Genomic DNA, 20,577 nt, shown 5'->3' with positions numbered 1-20,577 from the left:
TAACCATTTCGGACTAAATCAAAGGCCCTAGGCGTATAGTTTTTTATATATACGTATATATAGGCTAGGCCTATTTTACGTTCACAAAGTGATCTTCTGGCATTTTGATTTCATAATCAATGGTAAAGTTGTGGGATGGAGATGATATGACAAAACAGTGTCAAATGAAAAAGTAATCTGATTGACATCAGAAGAGGAAACAATAAACAAAGCATGGGCTGCCATATGTTTAACAGCTGTTCTTTAATCTGTACAGTTATGCGTAAATCAGACAGCAGGGGGCGATAACGAGTGAATTCATAATTACCAATAGAAATGAAATCTCATGAGGGCCCAGTTTCAGATAGCGTTCCCGATATTACGAACGTTTGTTTCTTTTACATGGGTGTTTGCTAAAAAAATATTTAAGAACGCGCAATACGCGCATTTTGAAGCCTATTGCATTGTGTGTTCAGGACTTGTAAAGATTTCAATCGCTATGGACTGTATTTATTAGGCTATCTTAAAAATTCCTACTTATGACATTTAAATTGTGCGAGTCGTTTGTTCAGAACGATTACCCATCAGCGGATCTGTTCATCTGATGTCCTTTTGCAATATTTTATTTTCACAAATTCAATGCAAGATTCAAGGGTCAGCCCATGGAGATGGGGGCAGCGTTTACGGTTTTGTGGCCCTGTGTGTGAGTGATCCTGCTAATGACAAGGTTAGCCTTTAATGATTATCTAACGAACGAGGTCCATCGTGTTGCCAGTATACTGCCAGTGCCGCGTGAAATGAAGCGGTCGGCTATTTGCTCCCTAAAGCGTTAACGATGACTGTAATGCTTCTTGGGTTCGAGGAAGGCGCAGGAAGAGAGATTGGGTTGTAGAAGTGGATAGAAATAAAAGGGAGAAAAATTCGGCTCCTGTTCTCATGAACGACGTGATATTCTCTTCATTGATATCTTTTCGCCCCTAGTTTTAATAAGCCTATACAAGTGCAAAGTAGCTAATTTTATTGGACCACCTTCTGAATTGCCTTCACTTGCCTGAAACAATGATGTCACCTCTATTTTTTTACAAATCTTCCCACTTTTTTTTTTATTTAAATAAAGGAATAGCCTACAATAATAAAATATTTTGACATTAAAGGAAAAAACCAAAAGTGTGAGTACTGTAGGCTAATACACGTAGGTGTAGTTTTGCGGTTGTCCTGCAGGTGATTCTGTCTGCTAGCGATGCGTTTAGCACTCTACAAATATTTTAATTTATAGTTTTCAATCTTTTAGAGACCATGTATGGACCCTCAAATATGATCATCCTGGTGCGACTCACAAGCCCCTCGTACTAAAATGTAAAATGCAGCTATATATTTTAATGTGTAAAAAACTCATTTTAAAAATAGACTTGTAACATATTGGACTACGGATGAAAAATTGTTTAATTCTGGTACATTTACAGGAATGTTTTATTAATGTACAATATCTCTGTCAAAATAAAAAAAAAAATATACTGTTAAAAAATAATATTGTAGGCCTGTGAAACAGTGAAAAATATTTAGTTTATGTTTCATTTGTAACGTTCTTGTAAAGTAGGCTACTGTAGCCTACTGTTTTTTTTTATCAATGTTTTATTTATTTTACCCAATTTATTTATGCATATATTTATTTTAATATTGCATTATAATTATTTTTCACTGTGTTTTTCAACGTTGGCTATCTTTACAACTTTTCACCTATAGCACTCCAATTTGGCCCCATGGGGGTCTCTAGACCCAAGATTTAAAATCCCTGCTTTAGAGCACTCTTAGATCTGTGAATATAAAGGTCTTCTCAAGTTACAATCCATTTTGGGAAAGAGCCCATAATTCTAATAGGCTTTTTGTCTCTCCATTTAGACCTACAATGCTTTTGGGAAACATAACCCTGCACAATGACACAGGCTCTTGCATGGATTATAACTCATTCAAAATGCCTGAATCTAATTTACCCAACACCTAAAAATGTGTCTTAATAATCAGGTATAGCCTCAAATGGTTGCACAAAATATGACAAGCATTTAAATGACAATCAACTTTCATAATTAAATGGAAGTGTATACCTACTGGTTCATTATAAATCAATAGATTTTGTTTAAAACAACTACCGGATTGATCGATTATTTTTAAGTATCAAGACAGGTCTTTCAAAAAAATATATAGACTTAGCTGTTGATCAAAAACAGCAAATATCTGAATTAACAATCACATCAAATAACAAACTAAATTATGCATTTTAATGCATTTTATTTATATTGAAATAAGATGTTGCAGATGTGATCATATGGCCACTTTTCACAAGTTCACTTTTTAAAAAGTAAAACATCCACAGTGTTTCAGTAAAGAAAGTGTTGCACATGATCACACTGGCTGATAGCTTTCAATCCTTTCCAGCAAGGTCTCAGAGTAACCAGGGGAATAATACCTGCGAAAGAAAGGACGATCAGTGGAACACCAAAAACCATACAGCATATTCAATCTAAGGCTTTACAAAAGCATGTTAGTTTAAAAATATTTTATCACGATGCTGTTTATTATTTGCATAAATATTCATGAACCTGACTATCTCCTCAGGGTAGCAGCTGTTGATTGCATTGATATATTCCTGAATTGCAGAACCAGGTTCTGCTTTGATTTCCTGCACTTTCTTCAGACCGCCACTGGTAACAAACAAGCGCCGTGCCTTACTGTCATGAGGAAGAACCTTTAAGGAAATAGAATAGGGAGGAAATAGAAAAGCTCTTTAAACAGTTCTCATTCATTTACAAATGTGTTAATGAAAACGGTAAGTTCCCGCTATACCTTACTGAACTGGCAGATGACATGTTTAAGAATGTTGCTGGGAGCTTCATAGAGAAGAGGCTCCAGTGCTGGTAGATAAGTACACTTTTGAAGGATGCTCTTCAATGCCTTCTTGGCCTTTTTTGAGTATGTGAACAAAGCAAAGAAATTACTAAAAAATGAATGATATTGGTAAAAAAAAACAAAGTTAATTTACTAATAGACCATTGCTCACCTTAGCCTGCAGGTCTTCAGAACTTTCAGTGTCCAAATAGAGATTTAGGAGTTTAGGGAACACGTTGGCCACAGCAATAGCTCGTGCATGTTCGGGGGTGTGTCGGCCAATCTGGCCAAAAGCCCAAGCTGTGGCTGCTTTAAGGTGGTCCTCTTGCTCCTCTTCCAGACAGATTGCCAACTGTGGGACGCCCTACAGGAGCGGAGAATCAAATGAGATTATAATCAATATTATGAGAGAAATACACTACTGTTCAAAAGTTTAGGGTCAGTGAGACTTTTATATATATATATATATATATATATATATATATTTGAAATAAGTCTCTGTTCACCAAAAATACAGTGATTCAGTAAATATTAGTGCAATTTAAAATAACGGATTTCTATTTGAATATATTTTAAAATGTAATTTATTCATGTGATGGCAAAGCTGTATTTTCAGCATCATCCCTCCAGTCTTCAGTGTCACATGATCATTCAGAAATCATTCTAATATGCTGAAACATTTCTTCTTATTATGACAGCAACATGTTTGTGAATTATTATTTGATGAATAGAAGGTTCAAAAGAACAGCATTTACTTGAAATATATATATTTGTAACAATGTAAAAGTCTTAATGGTCCCCATTGATCAAAAGTATTCATTTCTTTTTTTCTTTTTTTAAATCGTACTGACCCCGAACATTTGAACTGTATATGTTGTCAATTTTGAAGTTTTACATGTAATCTTAAGAAAGGATCTCATAACAGACTTTAGATACAATCACAGCCATGGCTAAGTTCTCGGAGTGTGCAGACACATAGCCCAGCATCATGATCCCAGGCAGGCGAACATTCCCTTTGGAGTCCCCGAGGTAGTCAATCACAGCTGCTACGCCCCCCATATTCACTATTATCTGAGACAGCTGAGTAGGAAACAAACAATGCACACAAGCAAACACACAAGTCAGTGTGACATAATGATAAATAATTAGCCAGGCAGACCAGAAAAGCAAAAACGTTTTGGGCAGGTGAAAAAAAAAGTGGTGATGCAATGACTACGTATGTGGTTACCAATTGTCTGTTTCCTGTGTTGCGCTGGTGATAAATAACAGACCCACATTCTCCATGGTTTACAGACTAGCTGCCTCACACCATATTATTTAAACAGGGGTGTCAAAGAGTTGACAAAGTAGAGATTCCAAAGTTACCTAAGCATCTTGAAATCATTTAGTGGGTATGTTATGTATGCGGTATATACTTCTGGGGTGTATTTTGTGATTTCTCGAATAAGAGTGGCGACATTCTTCCGAACATATTCATCAGGGTCCTTTAGGCAAACCAGCGCAGCGGGGAATATCTCAGCCTCCACCACCATCTCGGCTACGTCCACGGAATGCTTGGCGATTTGACCGAGAGCCGAAAAAACCTGCCTCTGTAAAGAGTAAAAATAGCCTACTGTCAAATTAAGTCATTAGGGCTTTTCACACTGCGCTTAACCTAAATTTAGGTATTGGGTGGGATTAAGTGATGTAGAATATGATCATGCAGAATAAGGCATTAGTATGTGCTTTTATAAGTACTAAAAAACAGCCAATGTCCAAGTAATATGCATGCTAATAAGGACCCAAACTAAAGTGCTACCACTTCTTCACATTAAGATGTTTTTTAAAAAAAGGTATAAGGCTACTTTGAGGAACCCCAAATAGTTTTTCTATGGCATTGCTGCAAACCTCCCCTTTCAGAACATTTATTTTTAAGAGTGACTGTGTCACCTTTAATTTGGCATCTGGGTTTAGGATCATCTGTGCTAGATGGGCGATTGCCCCTGTGTCCACCACGGTTTGAGCCAGCTCTGGGGAGTGCTTGGCTATATCGCTCAAAGCGGAAGCAGCAACCCTCTTCAGGGCAATTTCAGGCTCCTGGATGCATAACACAAGCAGAGGCACCACTCCGGCATCAACCACTGCCTGAGACAGCTCTGCAGATAAACAGTGAAGATAAACAACAAAAGGAACATTGATAAATTGTAAGAAATAAATATAAAAGCAAACCCTTTTTGAAGCAAACTCACGTGCATTGTGCCTGGCAATGTAGCTTATTGCCCATGCCGCAGCCTCTTTGACCCCAGGGTCAAACTCCTCCAAGGAGACAACAAGAGCGTCCAGTGCTCCACAGTCCACCACGGCCTGGGCCAGCTCTGGGGAGTGCTTAGCAACAGCCCGAAGAACGAATGCAGCTGCTTTCTTATAGAATCGCTGTGTAATTCATATCCCAGTAATCCAGAGGGAAAAGACAAAGCAATTGAACAATAAATACACTCGAATGTTCAGCAAAACTGCCTTTAAAGGGATAGTTCACCCAAAAATGAAAATTCTGTCATCATTTACTATCCATCAAGTGGTTGGAAACCAGTTAGAGTTTTTATTTTTATGAAAACAAAGAAAGATGTTTTTGAAGAATATCGGAAACCAAACAGTTGATGGACACCATTAACTTCCATATTATGGAAAAAAAGAAAAGGAAAAAAACTATGGAAGTCAATGGTGCCCCAGAACGAATGCAGAATGGTTACAAACATTCTTCAAAATATATTGAATGTTCTGATCCAATCTGACTTCTGACCTGAAATGCTGCCTGAATTATGATCAGACACTGTTCATTCATTGGCCCCCCGACTGAGCCTGCATGGTTTCTCCCAAGGTTTTTTCTCCATTCTGTCACCTGATGGAGTTTTGTTTTCTTGCCACTGTTGCTTTTGGCTTGCTTAGTTAGGGACACTTAATATATTTAAAAATATCATTGATCACTGAACTTACTTCAGCTGGACTCTGAAAATGAAAATGACACTATTTTCTTCTAGATCTACTGTACAGCCGAAACAAACTTTGTTGCATTATTTTCCTGTTATCACTGTAAAGCTGCTTTGAAACAATCTCTACTGTAAAAAGCACAATATAAACGAAGGACTTCACTCAGCAAAGGAAAGAAATGTATACAGGTTTGGAACAACTTGAGAGTGAGTAAATGATGACAGAATTTTCATTTCTTGGGTGAACTATCCCTTTAACAAATAGTAAGTCTGTATAATGAAGCCTCTCAGTGTAACAGTAATCTAACACTAAGTTTTGGAGCAAAAGATTTGGGTCACCACTTTTTAGATTTTCACTCTGCTGGGTTATTGTGGACAATGATCTGAGAGTTTGCCAGGAGTCTGGAGTTTATGCACTTTACATTTTTATAACGAGACATTTTTAGTATCTGTATTCATGCTACTGTTTAAAGTCATATAATTTAAAGAAAGAATGTAGACAAACAAACTGCTTTGCTTTGACTTTATGATTATCATATCACATTTAAAAGCAAGTATTGAATGAGAAAAGCACAAAAATAAATTAATTAAACTGGAAATTGCAAAAACATGGTTTGCCCGGCTGACATTGCCAAGTTTTCTGCATTGTGCAAAAGCAAATTTAGGCATGAAAGTCTGACGCCTTAAGGCAACCCTATTTATTTCAATGAAAGCTGAGCAGCTCAACTAAAGAAACTCACGTTTTGCTCAGCCAGGGAGTACACAAGCTGAGGAAGAATGTCTCCCTTTACTACAGCCTCAGCCAGGTCATCGTTATAGTTGGCAAGCCTTCCGAGAGCCAGGGCTGCTGTCTGCTGAATAGTTGGGACTGCATCCAAAAGGAGAGGCCTCAAAAGGGACATTACACCTAAGCCAGAGAGAGTGAGCACATTTGTGCAGGGGAGAAAACAGGAGTGGAAATACACTTGAGAGCAGATAAGGGGAGGATATACTTTCAAAGGTTCAAATCATATAATAAAATATACCTATAAAATGATGAGCTACTGTATGCGTTCCTTATTAATTAAAAACGTGTTTTGTAAGATATTTCACGCAAAAACATTCATTGTACTGTGCAGTGTTTTGGTGAAACATATTGATTTAGATCCTTTTCCCCCATCAGTCCTGAGTGTGTTGAAAGGGTTTAAAACACTCAACATTATAGGTTAGGTTGTTGAGTTAGGTGAATTTGTTAGCTACAAAACATTAAAAAAAAAAAAAAATACAGCCCATGTTATAATTCACTGCCAATGTCTTTAAGCTCACTTGTAATTAGTATTACCCAGGAAAATTGTATTTGATCAGTTGAAGAATTATTTCCATTACAAGCAGATACCTTGCCATTCTTCATGCAGAAAACATCTTTATAAATATTTCAGACACTCACCAGCATTTTGAAGTGTTTCAGTATTTTGTGGTCTTGATGCAAGATCTGCTACAGTTTGCACAAATTGTGTTCTTGCCTTCTGGTACTGCTCAAACACTGCAATAATAATAATAATAATAATACAAATAATAATTAATATTATAATAATCGTTTTACAAATTTGGGTTTGCTGATAGGACAAATTACTGACAGTAGTTCAAGTTAAACATAGACCGGCATGTAAGATAAGTCATTGCCAAAAAGGGTGTAACGTTAAACAAACTGCAAAAGTGAGAAAAGTAAGTAACCCCAGCGTTTAAATGATCTGAGCGAGTTTATCGGCTACATTAACATTTTTAATCCTTCAACGGATCTGACTTTCTCACCTTGTAAAACCTGCCGCTGACTCATTTTTTATCCAAAATCGGAACTAAAACAACAAAAACCTGAGTGGTTGCGACAAACGTTTAAACTTCCATAAGGAAATAGCGTTTGTTGTGACTTTGGGTTTAGAGGAGGCGTGCAACTGTTGTCTTGGCAACAAACCGGAAGTGATAAGCATCTCGTTCGCTTCGCTCGGCGAGAGTGATGGCAATGTTCTTCTAATGTTTCGTGCTGAAACGCGCATATCTGCTCAAATCAGCATAAGTGCCAGCTGATGTCCAGATGTAACATCAGGTTAATTAATCCCTAATTAGTTTTGGGTATTAAACAGGATTCAAGAACGGTGTTAAATCGGGACAGCGCAGCTGCGAGAGTCAACAGCTGCCCTCACATTCGTGTCTGTAGCACAGTCTATGGTCTGAGTAGCCTACGGTTAATAGTATCGCATAGAAAACTGCAGTCACAGCAGCATTGGTATTTAGTAATTACTACTAGTCTTCACATTCGCATTTTCGTTAAAGAACTTTTGGAAAGGTAAATACACTATTGCATGCTGGTTCGTGGTTCGTGATTACATGTGAAAAGAAAAAGAGTCTTTCGTCGAGCAGCTGAATACAAACTTCCCGTCCCTGCTTGTTCACTTAAAAGTTGTTTTTACAATTTAATTCCTTTCACTTTAAGAAGGTGGTCATTTGAACTGGTTCCAAATAGTTCATAATTTCCCGAATGTCTTTAATAATTGCTTGTTGTCGACTGTAGTTTTAGGCTAGCCTATCTGTTGCATTTCACGCACTCTCTGCCCTGTAACATGGCTACATTAAACATAAAAAGTCCAACCATTTTAGTTAAGAACTGTACACATTGCGTAGCCTATGGAACATATTTTGTAGGCTATATAGTTAGCCTTCTTGGGCCTAAAAAAAAAAAAAAAAAAAATCTAAGCTTGTCATTTTGGTTTAATCTGGACCATTAGTGGAGAAAGGCTCTCTGCCTTTATGAAAAACCCTGACAAATCGGGCCTGTATACGCCAGCTCAAGGCTGAAGAGTTTATCCACTTTAATGTAACTAATTTCTGACACAGATATGCTCTCATTAAGCAATGCTTAAATACTGTTGAATTTAAAATAACTTGTAAGCCTATATTTCGGGTTCACCAAGACATCAGCCAAGACAATGCAAAGCGAGCACAGATGATTAGACTATTGGAGAAAGTTTTTTAAACAATGACATTTATTTTCGAATGTCCACTTGGCTTTGCTCATTTCCACCTTTAAATTCACTCCTAACAAATAATTTCAGTCAATATCATTTGTAGGGATTTTTTAAAGGTGTCTTGATTTTTCAACTTCATCAATAAGCCTTGTAACGTCAAAAGTAGGCTAAAAGTTTCAGGCTTTACATTTGATTTTAAGGTGTCCGTGTTGTGTAATTATAAATTTAAGTGCTGAGTAATAATAATTAAGATTGTAGCCTACTAGGGTTAAACTGTAATTAAGCACAATTTATAGTAATTACTATGTTCCGTGTGTAACAAAGACTGCTAAATAAATTGTTACCAAGTATTGTAACTATGGCCTAAATAAATAAATAAATAAATAAAAGTCATAATCCTGTTCCAAACGTTAACCTTGAAAGAATTAAGTCTCTTGAAAGTCCCAACATACGGATAACCACAACCTTGTGTCGACTGAGAATTGCCTTAAACTATACAAGATCCAAAAAGATTTGAAGACCAGATTATAACTGACCTGTCAACTAAAATACAAATCTGTAGGCCTAATAGACAATAATAAAACAATAAATAGCTTTCATGCAGTGTAAGTGCAAATGTAAATCAGTACAAAATGTCGAGTGTTTCCCTCTAATCACGGAGAGGTTCACCTATACTTTCCGTTTCTAACGACCAGGTATGACTATAGGTAGCCAAATTTACACAGGCTGGTTATAGGTTGTTTAAGCCACAACTGGACAAGTTTGTAGCACCTGCCTCTCAATACCTTTGTCCCAACAGACTTTGAAACCGGTCAAATGGATTTAGTCATAAGTTTACCAGATAGCACAGGTTTCGCACGAGCATTTAATAGATGTTCATGCGCGTTTGAACACCGGGTTGGAACAGCATTTATATCTGCATTAAAATAAATAAACGACTGTTATGTAGGGCTAGCCTACTACATCACCATTTTGATAGTTATTTTTTTCTTGAAGATTTTTGACAACTTACAAAGTTTTGCAGCATAGCTATAGCCTGCTTTTCTAATTTTACAAAATTAGAAATCCGAATACATTTATTCGAATGTTAAAGTGAAGCATGAATAGCCTACTTTTGGTATTTGTAGATTTCTCTATCTGATTCGAAGCAGCATTAAAACGCAAGACGATGTGAAAGTGTAAAATGTTTATTTAGATGTTTTATACTGTGCAACAGTCACAATACAATAGCTGTCAATAGTCTACAATCGACCAATAAGACAATGAACACTGAAGACATCAAAATCTTGTCCAGAAGGAGAAGTTGGGGCAGTGGCTGTTATAGGCAATCCGTGTAGCCTATAATTGCTTGAAAGCAGTCTGAAAGATATGTGTGCATGCCTACAGAACTTGAGCATGACCTCGAAATCAACCTGACGGCCCGAACCGGCACAGTGGAGCATATCGTAGCCTACAATAACTGCAAAAACTGAACTTGAATTCCCAAGAACTTCTAATAAAAATTATTAAGCAGAGTAGAACTTCAAAGTTTCATTTCCTTATCCCTTTGAACACGCAGTTCTAATGTAGTCTTTTGTCATTTAAATTTGAACTATATAGGCTATATGCCTTTTTTTGATATATTAAAGGCAAGAATATATCAGGAATGTTCAATAGCCTAACTACCCCAGGAAAAGCAAACTAAAATAAAAAGTAAATGTTTTTTTTTAAACCATGCTTTTAAAGAACATTATAATACACATGTAAAATACAAGCAACAGATAGCGCTTTTTAGGGAAAATGTATACCAAGAGTAAAAATATATAAAAATGTATAATTCAGTCATTTTTGCATTTTGAAAATGCCGCAACCGTCGCTATACGCTCCACTTTGCAATCAAATGGGCCTCTAACTTTCTCACACAAACTTAGAAAATCCAGCAACGTGTCGAAAGAAGCGCGTCATTTCCACTACGTTAAAGTTACATGTATAATATACTTATAATAATGACAAAAAGAATGGCTCTACATGACACTACGTTGGCATGGAAATAGCTGGATTATGTCTGGCGTTGGCTTTATCGTGTAGTCCCTTCTCATCCTGACGATGTGGAAGATCCGTTCAGCGCTGTCTTTCGCACTTTGTTGCCAAAGCTGAACTGTCGATTTGGGCTTGTCATCGTCGTGCCGTTAATAGGGTTGGAAACATGGCTGAAATGTGGCTGTGAAGGCTGAACCACCAGTGTGCTTGGACTCGGTAGTGGTGAGGAGGTGGATGGGACTCCAGCGGGACTGCTGGCCTTGTCGCTGGCTGAGTCGCTTTCAGAACGGTTAGTGCTGTTCACGCCATCTTGCGGGTGGGTAATCTTAATTTTTTTACAGCTGGGCCGCACGCGATATTTCAAAGGCAGTGGTCCATTCTATGTAATGTGCGAAAATAACAGAAGACACTATCATTTAACCAAAATTTGGAATCCACAAAGCAACCAATTATCATTCTTAAGATATTACGTTTTAACGAGGAGTTTATAAAGTCACAGTTACTCTTAAAAATAAAGAATATTTGAGAACTTACTCTTCTCCATGTGTAGATGTAGGCAATGTCCATTAATGTGTAATAATCCTTCAAAGGCTCATCCTCATACATAACTTCAATCTATTAGAACAATAATATTAAAAATCACACTGCAATAGATGCAAAATCAGAAAATGGTAACAAATACCATCTTAATACCCTCTTTATTCTAAATGCAATTAAACACTGGACTACAGTACTTTAATATCTGTAACAAACTAATAAGAAATAAAAAAAGGCCACAAACTCTTTTGCAAATTAAACTACATCCACAATAACATTGATCACATTACCTGGAAAGTAGGAGGTATATCCATTTTGCTTCTCAGAAATTTCCTCAAATGCATCACAGTCATGGCAGCAGGGCATTGTAAGTATCTTTTATTATTAACCTGTTTTTAACACAAATACTTTATTCAGATAAGCTTTATTGGTGCAGTCACCATTTTCACATAAAAAAACGTAGAAACTTGAAAAACTTTTTAATAAGAATCAATATTCCAGATTTTACTTACCTCTTCATTTTGCCTCTCATCTGTGCTGCTTTGCTGTTGGGCCCTAAACAATAAATAATAATTAAAAAAAAGAGTGCTAAATTATAACTTGTCAATTTTTGTATCAAATATCTTCAATATTTAGTTAACATACCAGAAAGGCTATTTCAAAAAAAGGCTATGTTACACAATTTTACAACTTTTATAACAGATTACACTGACAATACAAAACATACCTTTGATCAAAAAACTCAATTGACAGACTGATTATCTCATCATCTGTGATGATTCGCTTGTCTTCATCAGCAACTTCCCCCCGATCTTCATTTGATCCATTTGCAGCTTTGAAATAAAAATGAAAGAACAATGGCTTTAATTTAAATAAATGTTAACAATTAGACAATGCAACTGTACAACTCTCTTCAAACAGTTACCTGAACAGTTCAAAAAACTTGTTTCCAATACTTACCATCAACAGACGGGTGTTCAGCATAAAAATCTCTTCTACGCTTCATTTCATCTGCAAAGAAAACAACATTTCAGTTATACTTTATTTAAAGGTGTCCTTGTTACAGTGTAATTATACATTTATGTACTGAAAAAAATATTACTGAAAAAAAAATTAAAATAATTAATGACATATATTATAGGTTTAGGGTTAGTTGTGTGTAATTGTGCATAATATATTACAGTAAGTATGTTACACATGCAACAAGTACACTGACATTTCCAGATCAAGCATGTGTGACAAATTACAAACAATATTTACAATCTTATACAATAACTGACTTACTTTTGAAAAGACCAGGAACCAACTTGTACACAATGTCCTGTAGAGTTTTGTCAGACCTGAGGTAGGAAGTGTAAATATTGATCAAGTAAAGGTCAGGTATTTTTTTTATTGCAATTTAGAAGTTCCAGTCCTGTTGCAACCAACTCAAATGTTATTTCTTAATTATCAAAAGGCATCCACAATAAAAAGAATATGCTAAATGAATACATAATTTCAGATAAAAAGAAACAGGATGGTGATTAATTATGCTTGCAAATCAGTATTAATTGTTACTAAGTGGAAAGATGGAAAAGACAGTGTGATTTTAAAGGTTACCGAATATTGAGAAGTGGCTTTGTTTTGTGGACCTGCACATCACATATGGGACAGTATTTACTGGTTTCCAGGTACCGGACAATGCACATCTTACAAACTGAGGATCAGAGAAATATCACAGGATAAGACACATTATCTAAATAATATACATTCCAATATAACCACAGAAAATAGTGCAGCACATCTCATATAGGCCTACTTACATGAGTGCAAGCATTCAATGATTGTTGTTGCATCTATGAAATATCCACCACATAAGACGCACATCAAATGGGGATTGAGCTCTGTAATCTTGATCCTTGTTGTACGATGCATCGTCATGGGGTGGAAAAAAGCCTGCAAGGACATCAAAATAAGATAAACAAAGCTTTGCAACTAAGCAAATGCCAGAGTGTGGCTATGACTACTGAATCAGCTGATAGGCTAACATTTGTTTTTGTTGACTGTTGCGTATACATATGCATGTAATAACGAAATTTGGGCAATTAGCAAGCGCTTAACAACCATTAAAAATGTTAGGTAGTCTCATGAATCTTCGTTGCAGTAAAACCTCACAATTGCTATGTAAAGCGATCGTTAAATCGCTGCAAAGATTCACCGAACACGACAGGACAGTTCACTGCACAACTCACCGGCTAAAACGCATCCGTCATGAGATTCTACGTAAATTAACTTTACGTGATGAACACCTCTTACGGTTTCTATAGCAACTAAAGCTACGTCACATGGCAACGTAGCCTACCAAACAGCTGAAATTGAACATTCTGCGTAGAAAAACAGAATCTTTTATTTATAACCGAAAACTCGCCGATTAAATAAAGCCTATGTGAAATATTGTGCGTGTTATGCGTTAACGGCCTTCCAAAAAATACTGTTTATCTTAAGACCTCGCATGATGGGCTGAAATAAAAGAATGAAACGCTCAACAGCATTATTATCCATGATGCTGTTCTCTGTTTTGCGTTGACAGCCCTCCTGCATGAACATTGCATTAAATTAATAAGCTGCATGTTTGACATATCGTAATACGTTGCTATAGCTATATACAGTTCATTAATCCTGTTTTTGAAACACATTATTACCTCGAGGCATACACTGATAGCCGAAGACAAGTGCTATTAAGTGCTGACAGAGTTCACAACAGAAACGACCAGAGTAGGCTAAGCTAGAACTTTAAACAGAACACACAATGATGAACGTGAAACTCATCAAACTCGTGCTGGATGAAGCAAAGTAGCATAAAAGCTAATTCTTATAGAATGCATTTCGAAGGTTAATTGGGCATAACCTACTTGCTGTAGGCTATAACCTACATTGTCATGTGACAGTGACAAATCAAGCTATCAGACTAGCCTGCACAAAACTGCTCGAGTGAGAACACGAGAAAACATCAAGCATAAACATGATGTTACTCCACGCGAGAAGATATCAATGCATAAATAAAGATAATAAATTTAGAAGGCTAAATGGTCCGTAAGATAGCCTAGCTCTCAAACCAAGATCGGTCTACAGAGGATTTTTTTTTTCTAATTTTTATGTTGACCTGTGCACTTTCTTATTAAATACATAAAGGCGTTCATGGGCTAACATTTATTTAGTGCAACATCCACCAGTCAAACAGAAACGATGCAAGAGTTCTTGTTCTTGCAAGCGTTTCGGTTGGTTATAAAAGCAAAACCACAAACGTTCTGAACGCAGACAAGCATTGGTGATGGTGGTGATGCATATAGAATAAGTAACTGTCAAAAGAAGGAAACGACCCTTAGCCTATACAGGAATTGTGGCACGTGAGAAAGTGTAGAGTTTTCAAAGACCTGTCTGGTCTATTTCGATGTAATCAAAATGATGACAGACCGGGTTAAAGTAATCAATATTCTAACACGTCACTAATAGATTTAGCTCTGACATTCACAACTACATGGAGGTAGGGAAGTTAGTCTAAGCAAAATGATTCACCAAGTCTTAAGGGAAAAACTGCCGTTCCTAAATCAAGAAGTGCGCAAGTTAATAATATTTTAAAAACACTGAAACAACCCGCCGACAAAGTCCAATATTAAAATATATTTTTCTTCTTGACATGACAACAGAGAGCACAACAAGGTTTTAGCAGAATATGAACTAGCCTAATTGGTGAGCTTAAATAGGCCTATATAATGTGTTTTTATCTAAACGGTAGAGTAGGCTAATAGTAGACAAATGTGCTTTGTCAAAGTCCAACAAACTGATATAAGATCCATACAAACCTTGTGTAAGCCAGGCTATCTAAAGCAGCAATCTTCGGTTAAGTTGGATAAATAAAAGAAACCACTAAAAACATTTTAAATACGTTAAATAAGTAGCCTACCTGAGTTCATAAATATGTTGTTTCATCAACCACATATCTTCCGTGTAGTGAAAGATTACTGTCAACCACTGAAAGCTTTGTCCTGGGCGTCCGACAACAGGACAAGTTTAGGTTACCATGTAAATTTAAGTTAAGAAAACCCACAAATAGGTACAATTCAGCAAAATAACGAGTTTGCCCGGTCGTAAACATAATACAGATCGCATATCTATAAAATTAGATAATTGCTCGATGTGACAACAATCGCAATATCCTTTAGAATTTAGCCTCGCATGAACAGAGGACCCGTCTCTACCCGATTTCGCGTGCACATCAGGATTCATTAACAGCTAAACCTTTCAATTTAAGCCAGAAACACCAAGCAAACATGATGGTGGCAATAACTGATAATCCTACAACAAAATGAGAATCATTCGCGCAGACAGGGTGCAATATTATTAGATAAATTAACTCAAATCTATAACCACGAGGAGAGACGGAGACAATGTTGCGTACGCGAGGCTGTCAGTTCCCGCATCCACTCTAACACACGTCTCCATTTTACACTCACAAAACACAGATGCATTTTGAGTACACAGTCTGAAATTTGACATTGGTAAGGGAAGATATCGAAGAACACATACCTTACTGAGCAGGAGTGAATAGTCGAGCCTGGAGGTGGTTAGACAATGAAAGTTAGAAGTCGTTCAGTAGAAAATGAATACGAGCCAAGCGGCCATCTTGAAAAGGGCTGCAGACGCTGTCAATTGCAATAAGAGAACGGTGGAGCAGGGCGCATTTTAATAATAAAAAAAATATAGAAAAGGTCCGGTTGTCGATGTGTGTGCCGTGCTCTGTTCCAGATCTTGTAAGCGGTCTTGTATTTAGACCCCCCGCTAGTAAAACGGCCAGGTTGATGTGCGTTTTCTCTAGGCTAGCTCCTTCAGTCTTCTCTTTGAAAAATGCTGCGCTGATGGTTCAGTGGAAACTGACACCGTCCCCAAAATGGCTTGTAGTTCGACCGCCCCGTGCATCACGTGATCTAATTCCTTAAGGGTGGCCTGGGAATATGTGTCGGTGTATTCAGCGCTGCTCGCGTTCCGCAAATAACAAAGAATTGCGTTTCAAAGTCTGTTTGACTGTGGTCCAGCTCGTTAGGTTTACACAACCGCCGGATAGGTTCTTGTAGGTCAGCTTTTTTTCTGCAAAATTATCTCTCTCCGTCAACAGCTTTGGAGAATGTGATTCATAACGGAGGCAAGATCAACTTACCATAAAACCCGAGTCACATAGCATATATTCATAGAAAAAGGTGGTTAAATGGCTAAATAGCGCAAATGTGTTGAGAAAGCAATTGATATATTAGCCTATCATATGTTAAAACATATTGTAGACACCTAACCCAATAGCCCGTTTCTGAATTAATTAATGGTGGTGAATTTGATCCAGATGCAAAGCCAACGAACTCCATTTATGGTCGGGAGTCCCCTAGAAAAGTGTTATTTTGCTTCTACAAACTCAATAGCCTATCGCACAATAACTAACATGCCGCATATAGCCTAAGGATTGACTTATCCTATAAAAACCCGATCCTCGACTTAAACAATTTATAGTCAATAATGCGTTATTTATAACAGTTGCCTATCAGTAAGGGGATCCAGGTCAAACACTTGCGACAAATGTCGATTTCTTCCTTAACATGTCGTTTAAGACAGCCGACTGAGCTCTATAGCCTACACATTTACACAAAGGCAGGTTTGTTCATATATTTTTATTGTGGAATTTATGAAGAAAAAAGTTACAGCATAGGCCTATTCGATATAGCCTATGCGAAAAGAATTCATCAAGAAAATAAAACTGGAGTGCGTCCAGAAAGAAAGACACTTTGCCTCATTAAACCATGGCATCCAAAAGACATTCAGGAATCCAGGAATCAAGACTGGGATGCCCTCTCGAGACTTTTTGCTGCGTCCTTCATTTTTCCAACCAAATCCTAAACAGTTCAAACAATCCAGATTATCCACCAGCAAATGCACATGTTAATTGGGCTACAAAAAAATTATTTCACAAGTTATTTCTATATCTGAGCTAAACATAAAATTACATTGCTCCAACAATGCGATAATGCAAGTGCCTCTGTCATGCTGTTGTCTTCCAAGTGCCAAATCACTCTTTCATTTAAAGATGAGTTTTGGTTAACATCGTAAACTTCTCAAACTCTTAAAGGCTAACAATAAACCTATAAAATGAAAAACAAAACAGTTTTATTCAAGTTTCACACATGGATTAACACTCAAATTAGAAAACAGCTTTGACAGTGTGTGAATGATACGAGGACTGCAAAGTCAATCAATCAATCGTGATCACAGATTAAAACACATCGGTTTCGTCATAGATTTATTTTCACGCCGTGACAATCTTTTTGGCTTCGGCTAAACTTGTTGGTCAACAGCATATATTTGTTAAGCGATGTGACGATGATTGAGTGCATGAGAATTTTATGACTTGATCTTTCGACAATTCACCTTTGTGTCACCCCTACGACAAACACAGGCATCTGTGTAATGACTAAGATAATAAAATGGGCTTTTCCAGATGCAGAAACCCAACCCTGACATTATAGAAAATAATCAGGTAGGCCTACATCTTTACCATGAATGTGCGGGTTATAGCCTATTAACTCTCAAAAATAATTATACAGAAATGTTAAATAATTTATTGCAGCTTATTTTTCTTTAAAACAAGAATTCTTGTAAAATGAGGAAGGCCCAATGCAACACTGTATGATGAAGTATTTCTATGCTAAAAACACATCTTGATGTTAATGAAATTACATGCAGACATGTTTAAGGTTTAATATTGCCTAATAAGCAACCCAAACCTTTAGAAAAACAACTTGATTAAAGCTCTTAAGGCTGAAGTAATCATGTCATATTTACTTGTTTTAATTATTAATTAACCTATTTAATTTAGCATAAAACAAACAAATGAAGTAAATCATTAAAATAAATACCTGAAGTTGCTCCATGGTGCAACTAAAATTAATTTCCGAAGAAGCACCACCCTTATGCAAAAGTAACCAGAGTTTATTCAAAGTGAAGAAAATACATTTACTGGACATATATAGCTTGTATGTATCTGAAATTGCATACCTCGGTGTTCAAAGAAATCAGGTATGACGGCTGATTGACTTTATGTAAATGACTATTCTGCCGAGAGAAACAATGATTATAAGATGCAGGCTACGTGGCCAACTGTCAACGCTGACTAACTTAAAGAAACAACGTACCTTTATACAATATTCAAGACGCCATGTAGCATCAGTTATATGGGGGGGACATGTATCAATGCTGATGAACAATAAAGCAATTTTTAAAAACTAATAAAAAAACACTTATGACTGCGGTCATATTTAAAGTTACACATATTTTGCATGAATCATACCGCGATGTGACGAACATAATGAGTAGCATATAATTTCCAATAAATAAGTGCGTGTAAGGTATCAGATGCCTTTTACAATAAAATATTTAGACTACATAATATTTCTCACCTTGACAACAAATATTCCAAATTTGTTTTGTTTTTCTGAAAGAAAATAAACATTTATTTTACTGCAATGCAACTGCACTTTAAAAACATTTGACATTTTGATTCAAAACATTACCTGGAGTGAAGTATACAATAAGTCCACTCTTTCGATCTGGAACCTGGCATCTTCAAGACACGAGCTAAAAGAGCACACGATATTTTCAGAATCAAAAAGGAAAAAGAAAAGGAAAAAACAAAGAAGTAGTGTTGAACAGTTTATTTTATCTTCAGAAGACCATTTCGGAACATGTTACCTAATTGTTGATTTATCTGCATTTTGCTTTACTCCTTCCAGAATGAAGGTCGTTGCCGCAGAATGACAGTGTTTCAGGGTAGCCTGATCGACGTGCTTCAATTCTGGGTGACCTGCGATAGATGAAAAATTGCTCTCAAGAGATGCTGTTGTAGCTACTACGTGCGTGAAAGAGAGAGGGGCGGGGGGGAGAGAGAGAGAGAGAGAGAGAGAGAGAGGGAGAGATGGAAGCTACCTTCTTGCGTTGTTTGTTTGGAACTGAACTAGTTATGCTAACAATGCTTTTGGAGAGACAAATGTACACTTATTTGTCATACCTATTAATCACAGAGAATATGGGCTACAACCAGAGAGAGAGAGAGAGAGAGAGAGAGGGGAAAAAGTAGACGAAAAATATGCTTAGCGGGTAACGTAGCTAGCGCAAATTAGATAGATAGCCTAACTTCACTTCTTAACTTAGACGAAAGACACGCAGGCCACTACAAGCATGCGTTAGACCATAATCAAGTAAATGTTCACGAGTCCTAATGCATTCATTCAGTTCTTAAAGAAGAATAATGCAGTGTTGGTCATCACATAGCAGCTAATATGGCTAAGCAGAGGGATCATTGATGTATTGGACTTAGAACAATAGACACACAGCGAGCACGAATGACGATCACAGTCTGCCAATCCTTAAGGGCTAGATGACATACAATATGCCAATCCTTAGAAAATAACATCAGAAAAAGACAGCGCAGCGCGACTTCCTTCTTGTGTGAAAAGAACCGGAAGTAATGCAGCACAAAGAAAAATCTCAACCATCTTACCTAGAACACTTTCGCATCGAGGCGAGACCAGACTGTCGAATACGAGCTCTGTGAATATCGTAAATGATTTCAGGTCGAAAACATTTGGATCTGCCACGTTTTGAAGCCCTTTCATCACTGATTCCGACAACTCCATTTTGAGCTGCAGATAGCCTTGGTCACATGAGCGCGTCAGCTGATCTCAGGACTTGAATTGTCGGAGAGCAGACACACAACGCGTGTATTACTCGCTTTTACATTATTTAGCCTAATTATGTTATTTCCATATAACCAGGATACAAAATCATCACATAATGTCTGACAACATCTATGGCGAGATTTCTTCCGTATAACCTTAGGCTAACGCTATTACTTGCATGTCTTTAGGCAGAATAAAAATAATAAATAAAACCTCTATAAAAATAAAATAATAGAATAAAACCTCGCTTTGTCAATTTGGCTACGTGCAAGCAGTCTATTTATTCTGCTGCATGTTTCAAATTATAGGCTACTACTACTACTATGATTCGGGTGGCGGTTGAATTCTTAAATGCCTAATAGGGTAGGCTACCCAATGCAAGCTCGGTTCTGTATTACCACTGCATACTGTTTTGAATCAGCAAATTAAATAGCCTAC

General features: G+C 36.9%; 3 protein-coding genes across 3 annotated transcripts; all 3 read right to left on the bottom strand.

Moving 5' to 3' along the window:
• Window positions 1-1,404: 1,404 nt before the first annotated feature.
• On the bottom strand, window positions 1,405-8,428 carry spag6 (sperm associated antigen 6). The gene is made up of 11 exons (XM_039666803.2): window positions 7,620-8,428; window positions 7,255-7,350; window positions 6,569-6,735; window positions 5,091-5,274; window positions 4,792-4,997; window positions 4,278-4,451; window positions 3,790-3,942; window positions 3,035-3,226; window positions 2,821-2,937; window positions 2,577-2,722; window positions 1,405-2,443 (listed from the first exon to the last, which is right to left on the bottom strand). Exons 1-11 carry the CDS (start codon window positions 7,642-7,644, stop codon window positions 2,380-2,382), a joined length of 1,524 nt encoding a protein of 507 aa, XP_039522737.1. The 5' UTR covers window positions 7,645-8,428; the 3' UTR covers window positions 1,405-2,379.
• Window positions 8,429-10,001: 1,573 nt separating this feature from the next.
• On the bottom strand, window positions 10,002-16,605 carry bmi1a (BMI1 proto-oncogene, polycomb ring finger a). Its single transcript, XM_089125459.1, has 10 exons — window positions 15,953-16,605; window positions 13,189-13,321; window positions 12,986-13,082; window positions 12,671-12,726; window positions 12,347-12,397; window positions 12,114-12,219; window positions 11,899-11,941; window positions 11,677-11,775; window positions 11,384-11,464; window positions 10,002-11,228 (listed from the first exon to the last, which is right to left on the bottom strand). Exons 2-10 carry the CDS (start codon window positions 13,304-13,306, stop codon window positions 10,905-10,907), a joined length of 975 nt encoding a protein of 324 aa, XP_088981585.1. The 5' UTR covers window positions 13,307-13,321; window positions 15,953-16,605; the 3' UTR covers window positions 10,002-10,904.
• Window positions 16,606-17,064: 459 nt separating this feature from the next.
• On the bottom strand, window positions 17,065-20,150 carry commd3 (COMM domain containing 3). The gene is made up of 8 exons (XM_089125460.1): window positions 19,962-20,150; window positions 19,154-19,265; window positions 18,976-19,039; window positions 18,862-18,896; window positions 18,598-18,658; window positions 18,461-18,517; window positions 18,322-18,375; window positions 17,065-17,301 (listed from the first exon to the last, which is right to left on the bottom strand). The coding sequence occupies exons 1-8, from the start codon at window positions 20,095-20,097 to the stop codon at window positions 17,242-17,244; spliced, it is 579 nt and encodes a 192-aa protein (XP_088981586.1). The 5' UTR covers window positions 20,098-20,150; the 3' UTR covers window positions 17,065-17,241.
• Between the last annotated feature and the right edge of the window lie 427 nt (window positions 20,151-20,577).

This window comes from Pimephales promelas, chromosome 22 (assembly GCF_988280905.1).
Source record: "Pimephales promelas chromosome 22, fPimPro1.hap1.1, whole genome shotgun sequence".
In the NCBI taxonomy this organism is placed as follows: domain Eukaryota; kingdom Metazoa; phylum Chordata; class Actinopteri; order Cypriniformes; family Leuciscidae; genus Pimephales; species Pimephales promelas.
This window is presented reverse-complemented; position numbering and strand designations above follow the sequence as displayed.